The following is a 21,573-nucleotide window of genomic DNA, read 5'->3' on the forward strand; positions in this document are numbered from 1 at the left end:
TCGGGAAAATGGTAAGAAGTTTCAAAATGATAAGCAAACTCTGAAGAAAGAAGGAAGAAAATAAAAAGACGAATATTTGGACGTGTAATGATGACTGATGTTTTTTTAATGGGACTTAAAGTGATACTTTGACATCCTCTTAGTGTAAATAATGAATATTTGATTCTACATTACTACTACATTTTATTTTTCATTCAATTTTTTATTGAACAAACCAAAAATATAGAAATATGTCCACAATGTATATACAGATATTCTCACTTTAAATATATTTGAGAGACATAATGCGACTGAACATTTCAATATTGTCGTGGTTGTCTGGGAAGAAATACAATTTAGAGCAGAGCTTTTTTTTATAATAAAAACGGTTGCGGCAGACCAAAATATTATTGTTCTACTCCAACCTCACGAGGACCACATGTGGCCCCAGAGCTGTACTTTGCCAGGGTAGGATTTCTATGTTGTCATTTCTGCATTTCATAATACATGTAAATGTTGAAAAGTCACAGATGCTGCTAGTAAGTCATGCTGCCATTAGACTGTATGAATGCGAATTTGGGGGGAGGAGCAAATTGAAAGGATGTTATTCTATGTTATTATTTGTACTCTTTTCTTTGTGTTATTTCATTTGATCTGTGTTCTTTATATTTGCACTTTTTCATCCCTAGCATGTTGTTCTTATATTTGCACTTTTTCATCCCTTGCACTTTGTTCTTATATTTGCACCTTTTCATCCCTTGATCTTTGTTCTTATATATATGCACTTTGTCATCCCTTGCACTTTGTTCTTATATTTTCATCCCTTGCACTTCATTCTTATATTTGCACTTTGATCTTGTTATGAAAGTATCCTCTGCTGTGAACTGGGAACCCAATTTCCCGAAGATTTTCAGACGGATTAATGAAGTCTATTTAATCTTATTTAGCAAAGTAATTTGTGTTTCAAAATAAAGGATGATTTGTGTCAACTAAACTTCTTTATCAACCACAAAAAAAACCTGTAGATCATGTGTTCATTGTCAGCTCACCATCTAAAAGTAAAAAGAAAAACGCTATCTTTCATTTCAAACTGTCATGTTGACCTTGGTTTTGACCTGAACTTCATCTGGTACCAAAAGTTCACTTCAGTCTTCGAGCTGCTGAAGATGCAGCTGCTCCACTTTAAGTTCCACTCCAAATAGTGAAGCGACGAGTGTGCGTTACACACAAGTGAAATCTAAAACTAACACTGACAGTGGCAGGGGGGCATAAATATCCCTGAGCTGAAAGTGCTCCAAGATAAATGTGAACACATGTCACCGGAGTGATGCCTTCCAGTGTCCACAATACGTCAGCGCAGCAGCAGGACAGACAGAGAGATCCACAGAGGATAGACATTCAATAACCCGCTGTATTTATTTATACTGCGGCCCGTGTGAGTCCAGGCCTGCGTGCAAGTCTCCTTGAAAGTTACACAGTTTGAGGAAGAAAAAGCAAACACGGAGCTGAAGGAGGGAATAGTTTATGATTTATCTCTTGATCTGAGTTTCGAAGACAACAGCTCTCAGTGCTCATGACTGCTCCACTGAGACTTTTTTTTTTTCCTTCAGAGCACGTTGTGTTTGCGAGCTGGCACGTCTTCTGAAGAGCTAATTTGTCAACACGTTTAAAGATCCTTTTAAGTTCCGACACGCCTAAAAGCTCTACACGAAGCAGATGGAAAGAGCGAGAGAGACAGAGAGAGAGAGAGAGGAAAAAAAAAAAAAAAGGTTTGTTCAAATCTTGTATCTACTTTCTGTTACCTGTCGCTTGAGCGGGAACTTGGACAGCTTCTGCACGGGCGGCGTGGGCAGCGTCTTCTGCGTGGTCATCCTCATGCGACACAGCACCACGATGACGACAGCGAGGATGAACAGCACGCATCCCGTCACGTAGAAGAGGATCTCGGCGTAGTATTCCTCTTTCTCTGTGCTGACTGCTCGTGGAAAACATGTCAGAAAAATGGAGTTAAAAAAAAGAAAAATTGTTTACACAGCTACCGAAACACATTTTTGGATTGGCAAATTGTATTTGGGATTTTCTTGTTAAAAAGTATCGTAAATTCATTCATTCATTCGTTTTCTAACGTTTTATCCCTTATGGGGTTCGCGAGGAGACTGGAGCCAATCCCAGTTTCATTGGGCGAGAGGCAGGGGACACCCTGGACAGGACGCCAGTCTGTCGCAGGGCAGTATCGTAAATTATTATTTTTAAAATAATTTCTATTGCTTTTAACTTTATATATTAATATAAAATGTGTAGAAAAGTCGACTGTTAATGTCCGATCGACATTGACTTCTTAAATGCGAGTTGATTTTTGTACTTGTGCAGTGAAAGTATCTGGATGTTCTGTTCTATGTTATTCTTTGTCTTTGTTATTTTTCTTTGATCTATGTTCTTTGTTCTTATCTTTAGACTTAGATTGTATGATCTTCTCTTTATTTCTCTTTTTTTTTGTTCTTATTTTATTTTGATTTATTTTTTATGAAAAATTGCTATATTTTCTGCGGCAATTGGAAAAAAACAACTCAATAAAGTTTTACCTTACTTTAAAAATCAGAAATATTATCCTACATACGCAAAGTTTAATATTTTCTTGTCTTAATGGTTGCTAATACTAGTGAGATTCTTGAGATAATTACCTCCGCCAAGAAGGTTACAAGATTTATTTGTGTTGGCAAAATATTAACACAAGAATATATGGTTTAATTTTGGATTACCATCTGGAACCCTGTACAATTTGAAGAATGTGTCGCTCTGTGTTGAGATGGCTTAAGTGCAGTTCCGGAAATATCGCAACCAATGATATTTTAAATTCTTAAAAATAAATTATGGTTAAAAATAAACAAAGGGTTTGGCGGAGGTCTGCACCTTATGAGTGCTTTTTTCTACTTCAAAAGTCAAACAGAAATATCATAAAATCCCAAAAGTAAAATCACACAATTCAGAGGAATCACTCGGACGAGGAAGAGGAAAATACCTGGAAGCACCGTCAGCCAAGCAGAGTGGTGAGTATAGCCGATAGAGTTCCCTGCCAGGCAAGTGTACATGCCGGCGTCCTCAAAAGACACATTGGTCAAGAAGAGAACCTCTAGCTCCTTATCTGTGGTGTTAATACCCGCTGTCTGTGGAGGGATAAAAGGAGGGAAGAGAAACAGAAGGTGAGCCCAGAGAAGAATCCCAATGGAGGAAGAAGGATTGATTCAGGAAAAATAAGGGGGCAGTCTCGCCCCGGGAAACACCCCAAAAGCACCGTCACCAGCAGCAACCAAAAGCCACAATATTTTGGAAATTATGGCTTTTGATTCCCATTTTAGCACCGTATTGACCATGAGAAAAAGAGCTCCAAAAGGTGTCAAACCAGTAAAAGAAGACCCGTAACCAAGACAGAAACCGTCACGACCCGTCGGCTCGTTGGTTTACCTGGACTGTGTATCTTAAGCCAGAAGGCGTTTTCCGACCGGCCTACAAAGTTAAAAGCGCGACACCAGTACTTCCCGGCGTCTTTGGCCGTCACGTTGGACAGTTTCAACCTATCGTGGGCCTCGGTGTCTTTACTGACAATGGTCTGTAGGGGGAACATCGAGAGACACAAATGATGACATAGAAAAAAAAACACACTTTTTAACTGTCAAAACATCCACTTATTGTCTTTGTTCCGCCACCAGGAAAAGGTCAAACACTTTTTTTTAATAGATCGCCTTCATGATACGGCATTTTGTTTTGATAAGCTTCTGCAATTTCACAAGATTTATTTCCCTCCAGTTTTTGTTTTCTACCATGACCTTCCACTGATAATGGGAGGCATCAGCCACCAGCACACCCCGAAAACATCCTCAATACGTGCATGAAATCTCTGGTCGCCAATTATTGTGGGGAAATTATGCTCCACGTCATACAGTTTTAGGGAAATGCAACCTTAGATCTGAACAACTACAACCATTAAAATAGGTAAATCCAGGTGGAGACGTTTTCTCTTTTGGCCCTGCAAGGTATCAAACCAGTAGGACGGATAAAGGTTGAATCCTTTGACCTTGGATTACGTTTTGGTCCATAAATGTAACCCTTTACAATCATTTTTTAACCACATTAGAACATAATCAAAACCATTTTTTAGTAAAGTTTCAAGTTCTTTTATTGTCAAATATACATGTAAAGTTGCATTGGTTATATCATACACTATTATACTAACATATACTTTTATCTAAACAAAGGATGGAAAAATGGATTTAAAAACCTACTAAATTAACAGCAGGTCCATTTCAAAGCAGGTCCATTTCAAAGCAGTTATATTGCTTTTTATTCTAAAACAGGACTCTTTCCTCCCAAGTTTTTTTAAATGGTATCTTAGTAGAAACGTTTATTTTAATTATTTTAAGTACAATTCGCACTTAATACTTTTTTTTACTAACAGAAAAGTAAAAAGAAAATGAATGGCTATCCCTGATAGAAGTAAGAAAGTGTTCTCCACCTCTTTTTTGATTTTGATAATGACACTCAGCTGGAGGTAATCCACCTAATCTGAGGTAATCCAATCACCTGCTTGTAAACCTCTCAATTCCAGCATTGTGTGTCAGGTTGTCTTTGCTCCAGGTTCTAATCTTAACGTGGTTTTTGTCAATTCTCTTTTTATTCTTGTGGTGGTTTGTTACTGTTGACCGTTAAGCAATACTTGAATTCCCTTTGTTTAAAATCTGCTTGTACTCTTAGAATCTTGTCGAGCGTCTGTTCTTTGTAACAACATGAAAACATGGACTCGGGTCCAGATCCTTCTGGTTTCTTGACAAACCTCTTCTGTCACATTTGGTTAGAGAACCAAAAAAAAAACAGCTTTCTATTATAACTAAACTACAAAAGCTTTGAGTGTTTAAATAAAACATAATAAAAAATATTTTATTTACAATTCCCAACGTTTGTTCATTTTGTGTTGCAAATAAACCTCCAGCCAGTAGATGGCATCAGTCATTATATGCTAGAAAGCTAAAGGAACAATAAAATCCTGTGTGAAGACTGAGCGTGAGAGGATACAGTCGACTCCAGCAGCTTTTAAAGTTGGTGTTTGTTGGTTGAATTAATATAACAGAAATCCAAAACATGTCCAGAGACTGGAAAAATCACAAGATGTCGCAAAAATCTGTCTCTTAAAATTGTTGTGGAAATTTTGCAAGTGCATCAAAATATTATCTTATTATAATTCGAACTGTTAGCCGAATATATCACTTTGTATCGTAAGCTCAATATATCGTATCCTGAATTGAAAAGCTTGTATCGTGAGTCAAATTTATGAAATGGCATCGTGAGATCGTAGCGTGAGGCCAATAGATCGTATCGTGAGCCGAATAGATCGTATCTTGAGCCCGATAGATCGTATCGTGAGCCCGATAGATCGTATCGTGAGCCCAATAGATCGTATCGTGAGCTGAATAGATCGCATTGTATCATTACCTGAATAGATCGTATCGTGAGCCGATTAGATCGCATTGTATCGTTACCTGAATAGATCGTATCGGGAGCCGAATAGATCGTATTGTATCGTTACCTGAATAGATCGTATCGTGAGCCGAATAGATCGTATTGTATCGTTACCTGAATAGATCGTATCGCGAGCCAAATATATTGTATTGTATCTTGAGCTGAATAGATCATATCTTTAGCCCAATAGATCGTATCATGAGCCGACTAGATCGTATCGTGAGCTGAATAGATCGCATTGTATCGTTACCTGAATAGATCGTATCGCGAGCCGAATAGATCGTATTGTATCTTTAGCCCAATAGATCGTATCGTGAGGCTAGCGCTACTCTGCCCTACATGTTAAGGCAATAAGAATGTTTTAAAGTAGATGCTAGGCTAACTAGCTAAGCTAAACCTAAAGAAATGAAGGTTCCAGAACCGTTTTTTAATATTCTATATCTACACACTGGCCGCTCACGCGAGGCTCACCAGCGCCGATGAATAATTAAACGCTTTAAGCACATGAAAGGGAAAACATATCAAGCTGTATGGTTTCTTAATGAACATCAAGGGCACGACTCCCAACATGCCCCCCCGACCCTCCTCCGCCGCCCCTCCTCTCATCATTAACTCATTTTCCAGGTTCCAGAAGAAAAAAAAGAAAAAAGTGACACGAACCACTTGCCTTTCATTCTAAGCTGTGTTTAAGTGTGGAGTTTGAGATGTTGCAGGGCGTCTGCACACGCTGTGGTGGGCCTGAGCGAGACCCCCGCCTCTCCACACACACACACACACACATAAAGTCACACATCTCAGTAAATACTGTTTCAATTATGTGGTAGTCAAATATAGAGCGTGGAGCCGCGGTCTGGGCTTCACTCGGCTTCTCTTCCTGTCTGTCTGCGCTCCCTTCATCGCTTCAGTCGTCTGTGTTTTCCTCACGTCTTCTAAATACGAGGGTAATTTTACATCGCCGTGTTTTGAGGGTCCCGGTGTAACAATAACAACGGCGGCCACTGTACTGCAAACACGGCCCCGAGAACCCGGGCGACGTTAAATAAACACCACGAGCGTCTTCTCCGCTCCGCGACGACACTTGAAAGATCTCTATTCATACCAACCTTCGCTCGGTTTACTTCGAGTCATCGCTGGAATAGTTGCGGGGACAGGAGGAGGAACGTTTGTACGCGGCGGCGAGTAAACATTTGTTGGCGACGGCGGCGAAGTATGACTCAGTCCGAGTGTTAATCCTGCAATTTGGCCGTTTCTAACTTTTGTTTCATTCCGCGGAGAAACGCTTTTATTGTTGATCGTTCTGCGGTGGGTTTTTTTTTTGTGGAGTTTTCAGCGCCACCCAAGAAGACTGCTTTTAATTTAACCAGACGCAAACAAAGCCCAGCAACAGAAGCTGGAGGAGTAAAGCGCTTTAATTCGCCGACGCGTTGTTAATTCAACCGGCTCCGTCTTTTGAAGATGTTTGATGAGCAAGTCTGTCAGAAACTATACTTTGATTTGAATTGACCTAAAAAAAACAAACATTCAGTTTATTGTTTTCAGTAACTTTTTATTTTAGATTTAAAACGTTCCATGAGGCTTATTTAAGACCGTTTTATATTAGTATAAATAAAATACATTCAGGGTTATTATTCTTTTCCTTCTGGAACTCCTGTGTTGTTATCAGTATTATCTTGACCTTTAAAGTATATACTTTATTGAATATTGCTTTGATTGTTTAAGCACTTTGTAACCCTGGTCTGGAAAAGCGCTCTATAAATACATATTACTTACTTACTCACACGCCTGAATTCTTATTACTTTATAAAATAAAAGCGTTTTCTTGAATAAAAAATGAACAAGGTGTATTTATAAAAGTGTTTTTCAAGGAGATCACTTCGATCACATGAGAGGAAACTTTAGCTGCTTTCATTCTGTGGCTTCACTTTGATCAAACTGACGTGACGTTGTTCCACAAGAACGTCTGTGACTCTCATAAAGAAGCGATCAGACGCTGATTGTTCGTTGTATAATTAAAAACAAGCTCAAATTTCCTTTACATTTTTTTTCTGAATAGCGTGAAATGGGGGATTAAAATAGAATAAGAAAATATCAAGTACATGAGGCCTCAGGTGGTTCCTAGGACTTCACTTTTCCTTGGAGATGGTCCATGTTTCCTTCACCTTCCAGGCTTTTCTTTGTGTCCCTTCCCAGTTTCTCTGATGTTGCTCTGGATCTTTACATCTATCGAACCGGTTCATCTATGACCACAACTTGTTTATTTGTTACCATTTTGTTAAAAAAGATAGATGGACTCATAGAAGCTTTATTTACTTTACACTCTCCTCTTTTCTCTCACTGTATCCTCCCTTACTTGTTTCTCCATTCATCCTGTTTGTTGTCAACACTGAGTCTGGTTCTGCTCGAGGTTTCTGCCTCCTAAAAGAATTAAGTTTTTCTATTCACTGTCTATTTGTTTTTGTCAAAACAGGTAATTTTGCTCCGTTTCGCTTTGACGTTGGTATTTCTTTCAGTCGACACAAGTACACTTACGACTACACGGTCCTGAATAACGATTGGCAGCTGGAGAATGAACCAATGGGAGGCTTTCTTTTGACATAAGGTCCGCCCATTTTTGCAGTGGCGCTAAAATACTTCATTGGATGAACCGGCTGTCAACGTAAAAAGCTGATTTGACGTTTCAAAGATCATCATAATGACAAGTGTTGTGTATAATTGGCTCATGAGGTTGTAGAAGGAACATGTAAATACATTGTACATGTAGAAAACTTCTCAATGTATTTAAAAATAAATGTATTATTGCGTTGTTTTAGTATGTAGATCATTTTACAGGGACGTCTGAGCAACATCTAGATGTTCCTTTTAATTCTAAATATTTAGTTAATTGACAAAATAGTCATAATAACATATGACAAGACTCCTCTTAAAGAAACATCATAAGAAAAAAAGGCTGATTATCAATCTCCTCTTCTCCTCCGATATATCTATCATCTCTCCTTTTTTTCTCCCCCTCTTTATTTCTTCCGTCTCCAACTCAAAAGTTGTCTCTGCTGACTCTGCCCTTCCTTGTGTTTCTCCACTCATTTTTTCCATGGCTTCTTGTGCGCCTCTTCTCTCCCTCTCTTTCTCTCTCTCTCTCTTTCTCTCCCTCTCTTTCTCCCTCTCTCTCCCCCTCTCCTCAAACCACGCGACGCAGCACATCTGACGGCAGCGGCGGTTTCTGCCGAGCCCGTCTCTCTCCCCGTGTTGCCGCCACCACAGCAGTTAACTTAGTCTAAACCAGATGTTTGTTTTATTCCCTCACTCTCTGGAGAGAGGATGAAGAAAGAGAAAATGGGGAATCCAAATGAGAAGGCAGAGGACATTTTCCTTTTGATGAAAGCCTCCACTCTTCACCCCCAAAATAAAATGAAAAAAAAAGAGAAAACAACTGTAGGGTGTAGTCGGCCCCTCTAAGAATATCCTGTATTCCTGAAAATTGGCTGAAGGAGACAAACGGGAGTTTAATTTAGTTCCTGCTGAACCAATGATTGATCTGAACAACCCACTGAGATGCTGCTCAACCTTTTCTTCTTCTACTAACACATAAGAAACATTTAGTCCTTTTAATTGAATATTGTTTATTGTCAAATATTTTTTTAGATACTTATTTGTAATATTTTTTGCTTTATTGAGGGGGAAAAACCCTAGAGTAACAAAGTTAGCATGTAGCTTTTCTGCACTTCTTTTCATCCAATTATTCAAGATATCGCCCCCTGCTGGTCTCCATGCCTACCTGCAATCACCTGATCGCCTCGCTGCAGGGGTTGCTGGTTCTATTTCTTTAGCCGTCAGGTGTTGTTTTCGATAATTTACAATATACTTGTCGGCTCGTTGTTGCTAACGGTTTTAGATTCACACTTGTCGCACAGAAAACAACATTAATTTTGATTAAATTCACTTTTTCTTTGTAGAAAATAATAAACTACTTGCCAACATGCTGTCAAGTTAGCAAAAACAAACCAAAAAAATTAAACGAAGTCTATCCTGCATGAACATTTATTTCTTTTTTTGTTTTCCAGTTGTGATCTTTTTATTCTTCAAGTCTACCTTTCAAACTCCAGACCAGACATATTTTCACGTGGTCCACGACAAAATATTGGTCAATGATACCAAAGTCCCCACCCAATGGACAAGTCCCATAATGCACTGCGACAGCTTTAAAAAAAATGTTATTTTCAGAAAATTCAATAAACGTTGGTGATATACTTTTTTGGGGGGGGTAAAAGATATATAGTTATGTGTAAAGAATATACTTTAAATTAAATAAGAAAATAATTGATGGAAAATATTATTATCAATATTTATCTATATCTTTGTAAGGGCTCCTCTTTTCTCTTAGAAAAACAGCCAAATATTTTTAAGATAATACCTTTAAATGAAAAGACGAATCGACAAAACGTACCAGTTTACAAGCAAAAAAGGAAAAATGTTTATCGTTCACCTCGTAATTAACCTTTTTATTGAAATGAAAAAGTCATTTCAAACTGGGGGTCTTATTTCAAGATCACTCACCTTCAGGATGTTGACGTAGGGGACCTCGTCGGGGCCATAGCGGCTCCCGTTGACCTCGATGTGCTTCAGCCACTGGATGTGCGGCTGAGCATCGCTGTAAACTTTACAATGGAACTCCACGTCGCTGCCCACCACCACCGTCTGATTGGCCGGAAGTCCCGCCTGGAGGATGGGTCTGTGCGGCGAGCGCTCTGGCGACGGAGGAACGAACACAACGACGTCAATACATGTTGGCGCCGGAGAAGTGACGGCGGTAGTGGAGGCAGAAGTTGTAATTACCCAGCACGTCCAGCTGGTAGGTTTGCGTGATGGTTCCGTACTTGTTTTGGACCAAACACGTGTAGTTTCCACGGTCTGACGGCACGGCACTCTCCATGACCAGACTCCACTGCTGGTGTCTCAACTGTGGTGGAAACACATAAATACATGAATACATACGTTTCACTGACGACAAAGGATAGACAAGCTCTTTATGTTGCTATGCATGAGTTTATTTTTGGATTTCTCAAAGACGTTGGTGTTCATGGGAAGTAAAAACATATTTTTTTCCTATTCTTTTACAAAAAAACCTGTTTAAAGTAAGTTAAACTAAACATATTTAAAAAAATAAATGGATTGTTATGTTTTAGTTAGTACAGTGATCGGAACTACTATGAGAAGTCACATGACCTAACACAACCTTGAAAGAGATCAGTTTGTCAAATAAATAATGAATACATAACAACATCATATAAATGATAAAAAAAACAACAAGAAAATCAATGTACATTCACTCTTAGTGACTCCTTGTTACAACCATATCACCAAAAAACACATTTTTCATTCTGAAAAGGCAACGTTTTAAATTCATTAGTTCGATAAATACTTTTTTTTAAATTGCAAAAAAATACATTTTCGTGACTACAAATCGTACAGGTAAGGTTAGTTTCCAAGGCTCTAACAACTTAAAATATGTTGAAAGACCATCAAAGTGTATGAGCAAATCTTCAAAACCTTACTGGATCCAGATGGAACTACAAGTTATCCTGTTTCACCCAGAAAACGTAATTTAGTAGTATTTTAGAACTTTTATTTTCGCGATAAAAGAACTGTCTGCAAAAACATACCCTTGTTGGGTAGTAGGGGTGTGAGAAAATATCGATAGATTGATTGAATTGATTGATAGTTTTTTAATTTTTATAAGTGGGGGAGGGGCTTTCAAATCACATCTTATTTTAAATAATAGTTATTTTATGGTTTATATATTTCAATCAAGTGTGTCTACGATAAAATATATATATATATATATATTTTTTATTAACTAATGACATGCAAATATTTACAAACTAATGCGAGATCCTGTCGATGACTGAGCACAAGAGGATACAGTGGATTCTTTTAAAGCTGAAATATTTTGGTATAAAAACAAATTAAGCAGTTCCGACTTCGTCAAGAATTATGTGATCTGTAAATGTTGCAACACCAGAGTCAAGTACTTGACAATACTACACATATATACTTGTTACTACAGTATCCCAGTATATCGTATCGTAGCGCCAGATTGTTGCTAATACTACTTGGCAGATGTACTGAATCAAGACTATATTTAGGCGTGTCATGTAAAAAAAACACTTTGATAACAGGCAAGTCAACCGAGTCTTCTGATCTACGCGTGGAATAAAGAATGATTTCTTTTTTTTTTCGTAGGAAGCATCAAAGTTGATTCCCCTTGGGTTTCGCTCAACCTCAGTCAATTTCACACGGTAATTCAAAGCAGGTGTGGCCGGATGGCGGCGGCGGCGTCTGACAGATACTAACGTGACAGATTCTGGGGCCGAGGGCGAGAACAGAGACGCCGCCACGCGTCGATAAAGCGAAGTCTCTCCGGGGGCCAACAGTGACGACCACTGTTGCCTTAAGTGGAAACACGCACTGACTGCCGCTTGTGTACGTGAACTCTCTCGGCGAAGAGGTCAGAATTACTAAACGCAGGAATGTCAACAAGGAGGCTTTTCACGCTTTAATACTTAACATCACCTGTGCAAGGAGCAGGAGAGGGGGCTCAGTGTTTTCACAAACGTTTAACCCCAACGCACCAACTGGCCAGCCATTCACAGAACTCTCACATTTTGGAGGTAGGAGGTCGTACCCCCCCTTTGAGTCCCCCGCCTCCCCCGTCTCACTGTACACTCCTTGACTCGCTCTCTTGGAGGAGCAGGCGGAAAATTATGTAGCCGTATAAATATTGTGCCTGTGTATGCTTTTTTTTTTTTTTTTTTTTTCTGCAGTTGCGTGGTAACGCAGCCCGCGCTACCCACACTAAGCTGGCGAGTTTTTTTTTTTGAAGAGACTGGCTCCACCCCGTCTACCCCTCCAAGAGTCCAGGAGTCAAACTCAAGTCAAAGGCGGCTCTCATGAGCAAGATGAGTGACGCCTTGTGCTGCGGTCGCTGGGCCCGAGCCTGCGTGGAGGAGGGCGAGGAAGGGGAAAAAAAAAAAGAAGAGAAGAAGAAAAAAAAACTCATGGCAAAGCTTGAAGAGAGGATCTTAAAGGTGGTAAAGGAGTCGCGGCCAAGACCACCAACAGAAACCATGATTATGGAATTCCGTTGATGTCGAGAAACGTTCTGATATTTGTTGCCGTTTAATTTACAGGTCTTGTAAAATGATGACGCGTTTTGGAAAGTTGTTTTTCTTTTGGGTTATTCTATCATGGCACAGTTTGAACACAAGATAACTTTCCATTAAATGTAGTTTTGACATCTGACTTTTGGCTTGTAAAACCAAATATATATGAACATTAAGTTGATTGATTGATAAACTAAGTAGCAAAAACAAAGTGAATTAAATTAAATAAAAAAAATATTAAATATATTGTATACACCTTTACACTTCGGGATTACCAATATATAAAAAAACAACTCTGAAAAATATTCTAATAAATATTAACTTAATTATAATGTTTACTTTCATTTTGAGATAAAATATATTTTATTTGTGCGATTAAAATTAATTGTTAATTTAAAGTTAATTTTTGGTTATTATTGTGGATTCTTTTCTGCGCTCCCAAATGAACACACTTTTAGTTTCATTAAATTAAGCTAAAATCTGCTTTTTGTCTCATAAACCAATTATATATTAGCATTACGTTTATTCTATAAATTAAACATATGCATGTTTAGGTAGAAAACCCCCCAAAAGATATTTTATAAAATAAAACTACCATATTTTAAATAATGTTTAAGATTTTCAAAAGAAATGTGAATATCTGTAAAATACCTACGCAAAATATGATAGTAAATATTCATTTAATTGGATTTTTTTTAATGGAATAATTTAGAAAACATCCTGTGGGATATATTTACATATATGTATATATATTTATTCTATATATACTATTAATAATTACTATTCATAATCACAGGAGCCACAAAAATACAGACAGTAGATAATTCCCAGAGGGAACTGTCAAAAACATTGCTAAGCACGAAGCAATCCCTCCAAAAAAAAAAAAGCTACAGTTATGTGTAACTTGAGAACTTCCTAAACTTGGGATTTAAAATTCAGTTTATTATGTTTCGTGCCACTCTACGAGTGTGTAACATCAGCTAACCCCTGCTGAACCTGCAGCATTAGTCACCAAATGTGATAATCCCATCCATTCCAATCATGCCAGATTCCAAACAGAATTAAATTATTAAGGAGCTTAAGTTTGAGTCATACGAGGCTTTAAAGGTTTTAGGGCTTTTCGGTCGCGGACCGGAGGAGAAGACATGGGAATTCACACGGCGAGACATCGAAAACTGTGACACACACTGTCGGCTGGTGATTCAAACAACACATCTACCTTTCCAACATCCACGAGATTTCGTACCGGTCCAACAATTCCTTCTCGTCTCCCGTCAGAACCAGCCGGTCCGTCACCAGGATTTATGACCGTATTGAAGCCTACTGTCCAAATTGACCCACAAAGACGGCGCCGAGAGTGTGTACATTTGCACAGCATTGCATCAACCCGTTGCAAATGAAAGTCAGAGAGTTCAAACGTGTGCGAGAAAACCTCATGAAAGGAGCGTTCTGTCCTCTGTGACTCATCTTAACTTAGTGTCAAAGGACTAGAAAGAGATGCAAATGGTTACGGCAGGTCTTTGGCTAAATTGTATAAAAATAAGTCCAACAAAAGAGACAAACAGCTGCGTTTTTTAAATCCGCCCTAGAAGAAAGTAATTAAACTCTTAAACGGAGGAAGATGGTCAAGATGGCCGAGACATTAATCTAGTATTGATTAAAAAAAAGGTTCTATACTGGAACGATGCTTTTTTTTCCAAAACCAATTTCACAAGATCAATTCTACCAAAAAGAAAAATGACATTACACATGGTAAAAGTGTTTAGTTACTTTTTTAAGCTTTGGTTTATTTCCCCTCAAAACTGTTAAAGAACAAATACAAATCAGTGAAAATTAAAACTTGCCAACAAGTGACAAATCACCGATTTTTAACTGCCTTATGTGACAGTTTTTCTCCAGAAAAATCCACAAATTTTCTTGGCTGTGTCCCAAATGGCGCACAGATCGCAACCAGAAGTTGGAACACTATCGTCAACACTTGACAGCACTTTTTCGCAATTAAAACAAGTTATTAAGTTGTGTTTCATTGTGTTATTATAGTTGTTTTGTGGTAAAATTAGTGTTTTTTCTTCTCCGAAGACGCGTTGTCAGGGACGTTGAGGGTGGAAATTGTCCATCGATCCACACTCAATTTTCTGGCCATTTGAGTGGTCATTGCGCACTCACTTACACTTAAAATATTAAGTGTAAATGCAGAAGTGCGCCATTTGGGACAAACCCCAGGTTTCGATCACTATTAAGTACCGAAACTTGACAGGAAAGACTATGCTAAGTAAGATGAAGTTTTGATATTATACCGATACTACCAAAGTATTTCAGTGCCATGAAACGACCAAGATTCAATCCCAATTCCTTACAATCTAGTCGTCAACTTTTATGTCATGCCGCATGTTGAAGTGACCCGATACCTTCACATCCGAGTGCTTCGGTAGCGAGTCAACGGGACTGTGTACATTTCTAGGACGACGTTTCCCCTTCATCCGAGAGGCTTCTTCAATTCACGAATTTAAGAAACCTGCCAGATTACAGGTTTGGTACCATAATTATTCATCAAATTTTTAGCCTTTATTTCATTTTAACTCTATACAGTCCAGTTGACTTGCTTTCGAAACACTTGGACAACCATGACGTGGACGAATGAGAAGCTTCACGGACAGACACCGTCACATATTGACTAAATCTTAAAACTCCGATATAAAAGTACATTTCTTTCATTCGTGCACTTTCATAGGTGATGGAAATTGAGCTGTTGCGACACAATGAAGTCCACCACACGTCCTCCCGCCACATGTGGTGGCAACAGAGCAGCGTAGCCTTTTGTCAAAGACTCAATGGTGCCACGCCCCTCTGGCCCCGCCTCCTCGTGACGACTCAATAGACGACTGACCTCTCGACTTTTAGTCCACAATGAACAAGCAACAGACGAGACAATCCAGTCTGAGTTTTTAGTCTGGTTTCTCACCTTCTTTTTTTTTCAGTATCCTTAAAGTCAAACCCTGGAAAGACTTTTACTTCCCGTTACATTTTGTTTGGCCCCCAGACGGCTAAAAGGTTAAAACTGTTGTTTACAAATGTATTCATTTGAACTTTTAAGATCATTTTTAAAATAAATGCTTTGCTAGCTTAGCTAGTCGATAATGGTGCTAGCTGCAGTTGCTAAGGTGAAGTGTATTCTTTGTTTCTTTGTTTTGAAGATTAGCATTTCAATCTTTACTTCTATAGTAAAAACTCTATTTTTTGCTTATTACTAAATACAATTTTTTTGCTCTTTTAAGTGTTGCGATAAAGCAAATAGCGTGGTGTTATTTCAGCTTAGAATAGATCTAACAAAACAAAAACAAAAAATGGTCTACTTTTCAGTCACACAACACTATCAATTTCTAAAAAAAATTTCCACAATGCCTCTCAAATTATCCTTTTTTTTACCGAAATGTTCCACCATAAGGATTCCATCGATACAAAAACAGTCGGCTTAAAAAACAAAGTCATCTACACCGATCAATAAACCGATCGGGTATGAAGCGAACACGAACCTACACGTCAAAGACAAACTGACGGACACGCTTCATTAGCAACTCAAACGCATAGATTTGGTGACAAAGTCGTCTGTCAAAGCGTCAATATCTCACCCGTGACGGTTCCGTTCGGGCGGAATTAAGCACGGCTGTCAAATCGAGAACTATCTCGTCATGCCAATACTTCCTGTGGGGGGGGCGGGAGGACGGTGTCACCTTCGAGACCCGGTTGGGAAAAATGGGGTCTTTAGATGGCCATTGTAAAGCTGTCAGGACCCCCCCCCTGATCTGCCCGTGGCCTCTCCAGATGAACTCATCATGGGCAGATGTGGGGGGGCGAGTGAGGGCCGTGACACTGAACGCACCACAAATATCTCTGTTGTAAGTGGTTGTTGCTGTCAACGGACGACTCAATGATCAGTTGCCTCCGCACTACTGCAGTAGTTTGTACTTCTGTACCCTCATAGGTCAGGATTACAACATGTATTCAATTGTAAGGGTTTGAGAAAATATCAATGCACTGATGTATATCGCAATACTTGACACAATAATGTATCTATATTCTAATTCATTAGTTTTGTTTTTGGCCTTTATATCATCATAGTTATTGTATCGTTTTCTATTTCAATAAAGGGTGTTTAAAAAAAACAAATTTTTAAATTGTATTCACTGCATTTGTTCATTTAGTTACAATTAAACTTCCGTGCACTAGTCATTACATCCTCCACATATAATGGAAGAAATCCTGCAAGATTCCAGCTGTGACTAAGGACGAGAGGATACAGTCGACTCCAGCGGCTTCTACGGCTGATGTTTTGGACATATTTTGCTAAAGTAACAATGCAATCCGGCGATGACTGAGGACGAGAGGATACGGTCACTCTTTTTTCAAGCCGATGTTTCGACATATTTCGCTACGCTTATTTGAGATCCTGGCCATGACTGAGGATGAGAGGATACAGTCGACTCCAGCAGCTTTTAAAGCTGATGTTTGGACATATTTTGCTAAAGTAACGATGAAACCCAGTGATGACTGAGGACCAGAGGATACAGTTGACTCCAGCAGCTTTTAAAGCTGATGTTTGGAGTCATGTGGTCTGTAAATTCTGCAACAGCAGAGTCAAGTACTCGACAATACTACAAATATATCCTTGTTCCTACAGTATTGCAATATATCGTATTATTGACCCTGTATCGCGATATGTATCTTAATTATCTTACACAGTAGTCACATAGCTGGTGTCACTTTCAAGTTAACTTCTCGGCGTGAGGAGGCTCTTCAGGGGTTGCGACACGAAGACCTGGTCAAGCTGTCACCTTTGACCCGGAGGAACAGGACTGTCCGTCACCGAGCCGAGACTCTGACCCCCCCATTCACCTCCCAGAAGGCCAAATACGACCTCAAGCTGAAAGGCTAAATTGATTTTCTTTTAAACGTGGGAGACCATTAGCCGGAGATATAGACGTGGCAATAATTGTCAACCTAGTTACTGACTATTTTGTTTTGATTACTAATCAACATGGCGGATCAAAATTGTATTTTTATTAAACCTGAGCGTAAAACTGTCTTCAAGGGTGCCCCAAAAAATAAAATCGCAGTTCATTTTTTAACTTACATTTACTAACTGGCCATGCACCCTATCTCATTGCACTATTAAGTTAATATAAATAGTAGAACTTTCAATTAAAAATATAAATACCTCTAAGTCAAGATGGTTATTGTTGACGCTAATGCTAATTTCCTTTTTATTTTCTGTACATAAAGTAGTTCCGAATTAGATCCGACTTTTGGAGGTGCCCGGAAAGTGTCTATTGTTTTTCTGCTGGTAACCCTGACTAGCTGGGACTCAGCAGAAAAAAAATTGCACTAAAAGCTATTTGGAAAAAATGGGTTAATGGCTCACAAATATAAAATCCCATAATAATAATAAAATAGTCGACAAAGGCAACATGAAAATGTTCAATCGTACGATTAAAGGAAGGGTAGGTGTTCCAGGTAATTTTAAATTCCAACTCCCCTTCGTTAGACTCTCCCCCGGAAGCCTTGCTAACGGGTCGAGTGAATGGTGGATCATGTTTTTTTTTTACTCCACTTTTTAAGGTTCATAAGACTTGGTAGGTGCATCTCTAGGATGGTGGTCTACGGGGGGGAGGGGTCTCATGGTGGGAGCGCTGAGCAGTGGCGGGCTGAACGCCAGACTTGTCGCTCTCAGATTGTACCGAGCTGAAAATGCAACAAGAATTTGTCGTGGCGGCTTGACAGCATAGTACAAGGCTAATGGGACCTCGCGCCGAAATGTTTTCTGAGGACGACCGGTCGAACAGATTAGAGCTTCCGTTCAGGATCTCATGGAAAAACCATGGCGAGAACTTCCACAGACGCAGGAGAACGAGGCTTCTCTAGCGTCTTGTGGAGCCGGAGGTGGGACGCCACGGACGTCCTGAGGCCTGGCGACAGGTGTGTGCGGACAGAAGGGAGGGAGACAACTGCTGGAAGTCTGCGGGGAGCAGATGTTGGAGATCTCCGTAAACTGTTAATAGCTGCAGGATCCCGTTACCCTTAACTCTTTAAAGGCCAAACCCTCCACCGAGGAGTCTCTCGCTGGTTCACTACGAAAAAGGCTGGATCGTGTTCTCCACGTTTGAGAATTTCAGCGCTCGGATTACAGCCCACTTTCTTTTTTAAATGTCTTCCTCATGTCCTGCAACGTTTTAAACATTTGTTTATACTTACTTAACACAAGATCATTTTGGATTTGTATTTTCCATTAAAATAAGCATCATTTGCATTGAAAAGTGAGGTTCCAGGGTCACAAAGTTATTATTAATTTAACAAATAAATTGATTTAAAAGTACTTGAAGTAAATTTGTCAAATGTAATTTAATACCAGTTTTTTATTCATTTTCTCTTCCAATTTTGTGAGTTATTTCTACGATTCCATTTTTTTTAATGCAATAAAGATTTATTTTGAAACCACTTTTCACAATATTTACTGTATTTTTCCCTCAAACTATTTTGATTCTTAATCAAGAATAAGGATTTAATTTTTTTAATACTTCAAATAAACGGAATAAAATAATATTTAATTATACATACATGCAATTTTTACAGGCTTGTCGAAGTCTTCGGAATTGGATAAACAAAAATTAGATGAGGATTATAGAAAAGGATAAACAATATATACAAAAAAATAGTGCCGTAATAATAAATATTTATAGAGTTTTTTCTACTTGTCATACAATTTTTTTTACAATTGTCTTCATAGGAAAAACAAAAATCCTGTTTTTAGTGTCATATTGTATTATTTTCTTACATATTTAGTTTTATTGTTATTAATTTGACCTCTAAATTGCTTGAAAAACAGATAAAATCTGAAAATTATTATTATATTATTGTGACAAATTTTTCTCCTTACAAAAATGAACACGATTGCTTTTCTTTTAGTCCAAAATAATGCTTAAAATCAGAATATAATCTTGAATTATCTGACTTTTTTCTAACCGAATCCCTATTTCAACAAACGTCCGAGCGAAAATCTAAATGAGTTTTTCGTATTAATCCGATCGTTTAAGAACTCAAACGATGCTTGTCTGAAACACTTGTTTGAAGTCTATTTCTTCCCACGTCGACGTTGGTCTTGAGTCCATTAGCGAGACCCTCGAAAGTAAACCGAGCTCCGTCACTTAAAGCGACAGCGGCCCACACGGGGACCCCGGAGCGTTTTGGCGTCGCAACACAAAAGCGTTGGAAACGGCAGCTGTTTGCCCGGTCGGTCCGCTGTCAGCGCCCGGGCGTCAACGCGTATGTGCGCCGGCGCTCTGATTACAATGCGAGGGGTTCTGACCCCCGACATCTTATTTTGGTCTAATGTGATCCGGCGGAGGAGACTCTGACCTTTGTTGACCATGAGAAGTTACACTAAGCATGAGCCGTCCTTTCAGCACTCGTCCAGTTATAGACATTCACACCGGGGGGAGCTTTGCAAGAGTCACACAGCGATGGACGCACAACAGGACATCGGACACAGTGGGATTAAAATGCCGCACTAAATGGTTCCCTGATGATATCCCTGAGCCGCTAAATCATCCCGTGCAAGTTCCCAACCCACGTTTTTTTTTTACCAACTATGAGTGTGTTTTTTCTCTCACCTTGATGCCGCCCATCCTCTGCTCGCCCTTGAACTCCTTCCCGTTTTTCAACCAGCGGATCGTCGGCGGCGGGTTTCCGCTCGCCGGGCAACGGAACCGGACCGTGTTCGCCGCCGGGACCGCCAGGAGTTTCTTGTCCATCCGGTCGGGCTTCGTCCAATAGGGCGCCAGCGCTGGTTTCGAGAGGAAAGAGGAGAAAGTTTAGCCTTGAAATGTATGAGCGTTTGAAATGTTACAAGTCGAACAAGTGACCTTGAAATTTCTTTCAGAAACTTCCTCGAACCAGATGAAACTAAAACGCTATTGGCTAATCTGTTTTTGAGTTTAGTTTTTAATGAAATAATCCAACCAACGCTAGTGACAACGTTATCTCCTTGGCTAACGTGTTAGCGTGCTACGAGGGTGACCTTTTCACTTTTTGAGAGCTGAAAAAAAAGTTCAAATTCGGATTTTTAACTTTTTTTTTTTACTAAACATGCGGATATAGCGTTTGTTCATTTTTTGTGTTGCAATTCAACTTTCGGTCGCTAGATGGCAGCAGTCATTACATCTTCCACAGGCAACAGAAACGATGAAACCTTGCGAGAGCCTGGCGATGACTGAGGACGAGAGGATACAGTTGACTCCAGCAGCTTTTAAAATTGGGTTTTTCAGTATATTTCTTTGTTTTATAGGAAATATACTTTTAATCTTGCATATCACTTTTTCAAGTGGATCTTAGGGGGGCGGGGCTTAAAGAGCCGACCAATGGGAAAGGATGTAGTTCTGTCATTGGAAATATTCAAAAACAAACACTCAAAAAATCTAATAAAACTTGCATTTTACTGAATAAAATATAAATAGTGTTATCTTTATTTTTGACTTTCATGGTTTGATAACTATAAAGAGTCAACAGTGTGTGTTTTGGGACGTTTCCCTCTCGTCAATTGATTCAAAATGTGAGATACGTTAAAACTTTTTCTCAGTTTCTGTTTGTAAAAAGTGTCCGGAAAGAGAGAACGCCGCATACTTTCCGGGTGTTACTCGCGGGTCAGATGCTTTACATGTCCGTTTATGAACCTGTCGGCCTGAATGTCAAGCTCCTCGTTCTGTTTTTTCTAAATGCGGCACGAGAGTTGAAGAGAGGGAAAAAAAAAAATGAAGGTTATTATCTTGTGTTAAAAAAACTGTGGGTGAACCCTCGGAGAGCTCGGAGACCTGTCAGTGCAATTTATTGAGTTGTATTGAGAAGAAAAAGGACAAAAGGAGGTCGAGCGAGTCAG

General features: G+C 39.2%; 1 protein-coding gene across 6 annotated transcripts in view; it reads right to left on the reverse strand.

Annotated features, from left to right (window-relative positions):
• The window catches only part of fgfr3 (fibroblast growth factor receptor 3), a 67,831-nt gene that overhangs the window by 12,175 nt on the left and 34,083 nt on the right, over positions 1–21,573 (reverse strand). For 3 of the 6 annotated variants that reach the window (XM_087780556.1, XM_087780554.1, XM_087780552.1), the window contains exons 5-9: positions 20,312–20,484; positions 10,321–10,444; positions 10,042–10,232; positions 2,999–3,143; positions 1,782–1,957 (exon numbers count right to left, since the gene is read on the reverse strand). In XM_087780556.1, coding sequence (XP_087636682.1) covers positions 1,782–1,957; positions 2,999–3,143; positions 10,042–10,232; positions 10,321–10,444; positions 20,312–20,484 — 809 coding nt within the window. Of the gene's footprint in view, positions 1–1,781; positions 1,958–2,998; positions 3,144–3,441; positions 3,587–10,041; positions 10,233–10,320; positions 10,445–20,311; positions 20,485–21,573 lie in introns of all 6 variants that reach the window. The other 3 variants (XM_087780557.1, XM_087780555.1, XM_087780553.1) reach the window with 2 other exon arrangements.

Source organism: Callionymus lyra, chromosome 18 (genome assembly GCF_982586985.1).
Source record: "Callionymus lyra chromosome 18, fCalLyr1.hap1.1, whole genome shotgun sequence".
Classification (NCBI taxonomy): Eukaryota; Metazoa; Chordata; class Actinopteri; order Syngnathiformes; family Callionymidae; genus Callionymus; species Callionymus lyra.